This window comes from Anoplopoma fimbria, chromosome 4 (assembly GCF_027596085.1).
Source record: "Anoplopoma fimbria isolate UVic2021 breed Golden Eagle Sablefish chromosome 4, Afim_UVic_2022, whole genome shotgun sequence".
Lineage (NCBI taxonomy): Eukaryota > Metazoa > Chordata > Actinopteri > Perciformes > Anoplopomatidae > Anoplopoma > Anoplopoma fimbria.
In genome coordinates this window covers 27538134-27543728 of record NC_072452.1, presented here as the reverse complement: position 1 = coordinate 27543728, position 5595 = coordinate 27538134, and the positions used below count along the sequence as shown (strand labels likewise).

Here is a 5595-nt window from a genome sequence, read left to right as displayed (position 1 = left end):
CAAAGTGATGAACACATTAATGCATCAATAATTATAACACAATAATACAACACAATCTACACAATGGTTTGGTACTTTAAGTATATTTTGGTGCTACTCCTTTTATACTTTTTCCTGCAAGGCTTTTATTTTGAACTCTCTAACCGGATGTAGAATCCAAATGAGCGGAAGTACGTCAGCTGGTTTCTGCTCTAGCTAGCTAGTAGGTTTCTACTGTTTCTACTGTTTCTACTGTTGTGATTACGTGTATTATTTAAATGGAAACGCAGACTTTAACATCTGTGGAGGTGAATTAAGAAACATCTGCAGTTCGGAGGGTTTTATTCCCGCTGAATGAACCTTTATAACGACCTTTAACGTTAGCTACAGCTAGCTGCTAGTTAGCAACATGCTAGCTAGCTAGCATGTTGCTAACTGCTCCTGTTGACACTCAACAGTGACGTCACACAAATCTAAGGTTACCAAGGTGAAATTGATCCTGAAATAAATAAATCATTTCACATTTAATATTGTTTGTTTGTTTCAGGATTTATTTCATAATTTCACATTTTTATTTTTTTTATTGTTTCAGGATTTATTTCATAATTTCACAATTAATATATATTTTAATTGTTTCAGGATTTATTTCATAATTTCACATTTAATATATTTTTTAATTGTTTCAGGATTTATTTCATAATTTCACATTTTTTTTTTTTTTAATTGTTTCAGGATTTATTTCATAATTTCACAATTAATATATATTTTAATTGTTTCAGGATTTATTTCATAATTTCACATTTATTATATTTTTAATTGTTTCAGGATTTATTTCATAATTTCACATTTAATATATTTTATAATCTTTTCAGGATTTATTTCATAATTTCACAATTTAATATATATTTTTTAATTGTTTGTTTCAGGATTTATTTCATAATTTCACATTTAATATATTTTTTAATTGTTTGTTTCAGGATTTATTTCATAATTTCACATTTATTATATATTTTAATTGTTTCAGGATTTATTTCATAATTTCACATTTAATATATTTTTTAATTGTTTCAGGATTTATTTCATAATTTCACATTTAATATTTTTTTTAATTGTTTGTTTCAGGATTTATTTCATAATTTCACTTTTTTTATTTTTTTTTATTGTTTGTTTGTTTCAGGATTTATTTCATAGCCCTTTTTAATCATTTCATGACTTATTTCTTATTCATATTGACTTGACATTCCATAGTTTTGACAGAATTTCCAGAAAGGTTCCCGTTTTATCTTATTACCGTGTATGTAAAAATGTAATAATTACAAGTAACATTAACAGAGAGTAACACTTGAATACTTTGGGAGTAGACAGATAAAAAGCAGTCACACTAATCAGATATTAAGTGTCATCGTTACCTGTCCTCCAGGTGAGGTGAGGACGCAGCATGGACAAAGTGAGGAGGATTCTGGTTCACATCTGTAAAGACCGAGCGGCTCCACAGAGAGCTCAGTTTGTTCAGGTCGGTTCAGACACATCTATTAAAATGTTGGATTGTTCCTTTAACCAGAGAACAGCACACATAACCCAACGTGTTTACTGATCAGGAATCAGTTTGTTGTGTTTTTCTTCTTCTGTGGTCAGAGTGTGACGGGTCACTTCAGTGAGCGCGGTGACGATGAGGTGGAGGTGAGCTGCTCTCTGGAGAAACAACAGTTTGTCCTCTACAGAGCAGACAGAGGACGAGGGACTCCTCTGAAGGTCAGACGCTGGATAATCACCCTCCGCTTTAATCGGATTCAATTCAATTCATTTTATAAAGCCCAAAATCATAAATTACAAATTTGCCTCAGAGGGCTTTAGAATCTGTACACACACAATTATGTTTATTTATATTTACCCCTGTGTTCAACGGTTTTATTTGAAATTTATAATTCATTTTTTTATACACATGATGACCCGTTATCTTTAATATTGACTCCTCTTTTTTGTCATTTTATTCCTCTATCTGTAATATTTACTCCTCTTTTTGTTATTTTACCACTCTATCTGTAATACTTTTCCCCTTTTTCTTATTTTATACCTCTATCTTTAATATTAACTCCTCTTTTTTGTTATTTTACCACTCTATCTTTAATATTTATTTATCATTTTTGTTATTTTACCCCTCTATTTTTAACATTTATCCCCTTTTTCTAATTTTGTCCCTTTTATCTCTAATACTTTCCAACCTTTTTGATCATTTTACCCCTCTATCTTTAATATTTACCACTCTTTTTTTGTCAATTTACCTCCATATTTTTAAAGCGTACCCTTCTTTTACTTATTTCACCCCTCAATCGTTAATATTTATTTCTCTTTTTATCATTCTACCCCTCTATCTTTAATATTTAACATCTCTGTAACAGTCCTGTTGTCCTCTTGTCTCCTAGAGGCCCGCCTTCTGTCCCATCAAACACCTGTCAGTCACGGAGGCAGCTGCGATCCCATTGGACGTTCAGCAGCGTGGAGTAGATGTGGGCGTGGCCATCATCCTGCAGACAGCCAATCAGAGAGTGCTGTTGACACGGAGGGCGAAGGAGCTTCGTATATTCCCCAACGTCTGGGTTCCTCCAGGTCTGACGCTCACTGATGTCTGTTTAAGGGCCAGTTGCATTATGGGAAATATAGGATGCAGAGTTTTGGGGTCAAATGTCATGTTATCTTGCACATCCGTTCTGTTATTAATCTGTCTCTTCAATGTTATGGAAGCGTGATACAACATGTCCACATGAGCCCTTTAACACACCGTATTCATCACATGTGTTTTTCTATTTTCTTTGTTAACCTTCATGTTTCCTGGCTTTGTTTCTCTCTAGGCGGCCACCTTGAGCCCGATGAGACGGTAAATCATTCTCTGAACGTGATGTCATGTGACTTTGATGTCATGTGACCAGTGTTTCTTCTTTCTGAATATAAAGTATCTTTCACGCCAGAATAAACCTTGTTGTTGCGTGTAGCTGCTGGAAGCCGGCCTCAGGGAGCTACAGGAGGAAACTGGACTGAGACTGGAACCACAGGGAGTGTCTCCAAAAGTACTGGGACTCTGGGAGGTGAGACAGACAGACAGACAGACAGACAGTGAGACAGACAGAGAGACAGACAGAGAGACAGACAGACAGGAAGGGTGATACAAAGACAAAAAGCAACACTATGTCTAGACCAGTAGTGGAGGATGTATTTAGGTCCTTCACTGAAGTAAAAGTATTAACTTTGTCTGTCTGTCTGTCTGTCTGTCTGTCTGTCTGTCTCTGTCTGTCTGTCTGTCTGTCTGTCTGTCTGTCTGTCTGTCTGTCTGTCTGTCTGTCTGTCGTCCTCCTGTCAGTCGGTGTTTCCTCCCATGTTGTCCAGAGGTCTTCCTCAGAGACATCACATTGTCGTCTACATGCTGCTGCTCTCCCCCCTCTCTCACCTGCAGCTTCAGGTACGTTCAGACTCGTATGTGTCCTCAGTTTGTCCATCAGAGTTCAATGTGACTTCATGAGACTGTCCTCAGTGGTTTTTTTGTCCTCAGTGGTTTCTGTCCTCAGTGGTTTTGTCCTCAGTGGTTTCTGTCCTCAGTGGTTTTTGTCCTCAGTGGTTTCTGTCCTCAGTGGTTTTTGTCCTCAGTGGTTTTTGTCCTCAGTGGTTGTCCTCTGTCCTCAGTGGTTGTCCTCTGAGCCCGCCCGTCCGGCTGAGGTCAGTGCTTGTCTCTGGGCCGACAGCCGGCTGGTCAGAGCCGTCGTGTCCGCCGTGGACGGAGAGGACGGAGACGTTCACCTGCAAGACCTGCAGAGCAGCGTCAGGTAGGACCCAGGAGACAAGACGCAACAGAAAATATCTATATTATATATTAGTATATTTTTATTGTATTATTCAATTTTAATTATAATCAGGTCTCATAAAAACAAACTGTTTCTCAGTTGATAATTAAACATGCAGTTATCAAACACGGATGAAGTCATACCTCCTGCCCTCCGTGACCTTTGACCTCCCTCCGTGTCTCCAGTGTGTCTCAGGTCTCCTCAGAAGGAGCTCTGAGTGACTCCACTCTGCCTCTGGAGGCGTTTGTGAGCCGGGCGCCGGTCAGCGGCCCAGACGTGGAGCGGGTCAGCACCGGGACCAAGTTCGCCCTGGAGCTGTGGCTGAAGACCCTGGAGGACCCCCCCCCCGACCTCTGACCCTGACCTGTGACACCCTGCAGGCATCAGGAAGGACGACACTGGATCAAAGATATGACTCTCTTTGAAAATCATCTTTATTTTCTTCATAAAACACACCTGAGGTACCTCTGAAACACCTGAGGTACCTCTGAAACACCTGAAGTACCTCTGAAACACCTGACGCTTGTGGCCAGCAGGGGGCAGCGTTGACGCCTTGAAGCTTCACTTGTTTTCTCAGAACCTGAGACTTTAACATTTACATTCTCCAGTTAAAAACTCACACATGGTGGGTTTTTATGGCTGATTTTAGTTTTTGTAAATTGTATTAAAATTTTACTTTTCTTAAGAAACAAAAATAAATGAATGAATAAATGAATAAATCAGTACTTTTCTTCCACCAGAACAACTAGAAAGCAACATTTAGACCTCCATGATGGGAACATTTACAGAATATATAGATTCTATAGTTGAATAAATAAGATATCATTGTGTGTTTTGAGTCATATCTGACTATGGCACTCTTTTTATCATCAGTATCGAACCCTCTAAATGTTCTACATAACATTCATTAACGAATCAAATTTATACGGTAACTTATACTGACGAAGACCACAGAGGACGGAAACAACGACGGTTCAGAGACCGCTGGAACACAGATGATGAAAGAGGAGGAGGAGGAGGATCCATTTGGAATGTGAGTAACATTTATGTTTTATCAATGAATTGGTCTCATTGTGCAACTCGGAGTATAAACAACCATATTTTGTTCCTCCTTGGTGTGTATAAGTATTTGGAGAAGATGCTATGGAACATTGTTATTATCTCTGGCAGGAGAACAACGCATTCGCTCATGTGTGTGACTGAGTGTGCACCTCTGTGTCCGTCCACTGATCTCTCATTCTGCTGCAGCAAACTGCATCGTAGTTTTTTGGGTTGTCAAGTTCTGGCTGCAAACTCAAGGATTTGGAGCTGGTCTCCTACTGATGAGCCACGTCAGATTCATCAGACACTCCTAACTTCAGATGATGTGATTTGAACTATAAGCTAAACAGGCAAATGTCAACATTTGCATGATGTTTAATTAACATATGGTTTTCCAACTCAACATTTCTGTTTTTGTTGTGGTCGTTCCTCTTCTTGTTCCTCTTCTGTAAAATAATTACATTTACAATCTGTGACAAACTAATGCTTTGGTAACAGCAGACGAATGTCACATGACTCATACGACCACGAAGAGGAAACTCATTTTATATTTAACGACACAGAGGCTCCAAACCAGAACTGTATATAAGAAAGGAACCAAGTCACTGTGATACCCTGCTTTATGGTCTATTTGACTCTAAATGGACCATCATTTACGACCTCCGGCTGTTCCGAGTGAAGCCACTGCTTCTCATCTTAAAGCTGCATTCTCTCTCCTGTCCAGCAGGGGGCGACTCCTCTG

The 5595-nt window shown here is 38.8% G+C and overlaps 1 protein-coding gene across 1 annotated transcript; it reads left to right on the top strand.

The window, feature by feature from the left end:
* Positions 1–151: 151 nt before the first annotated feature.
* LOC129090380 (nucleoside diphosphate-linked moiety X motif 17-like) lies at positions 152–4426 on the top strand. The gene is made up of 9 exons (XM_054598022.1): positions 152–202; positions 1405–1492; positions 1615–1731; positions 2403–2586; positions 2829–2854; positions 2970–3062; positions 3335–3451; positions 3670–3794; positions 3998–4426. The coding sequence occupies exons 2-9, from the start codon at positions 1418–1420 to the stop codon at positions 4167–4169; spliced, it is 909 nt and encodes a 302-aa protein (XP_054453997.1). The 5' UTR covers positions 152–202; positions 1405–1417; the 3' UTR covers positions 4170–4426.
* Positions 4427–5595: the final 1169 nt, after the last annotated feature.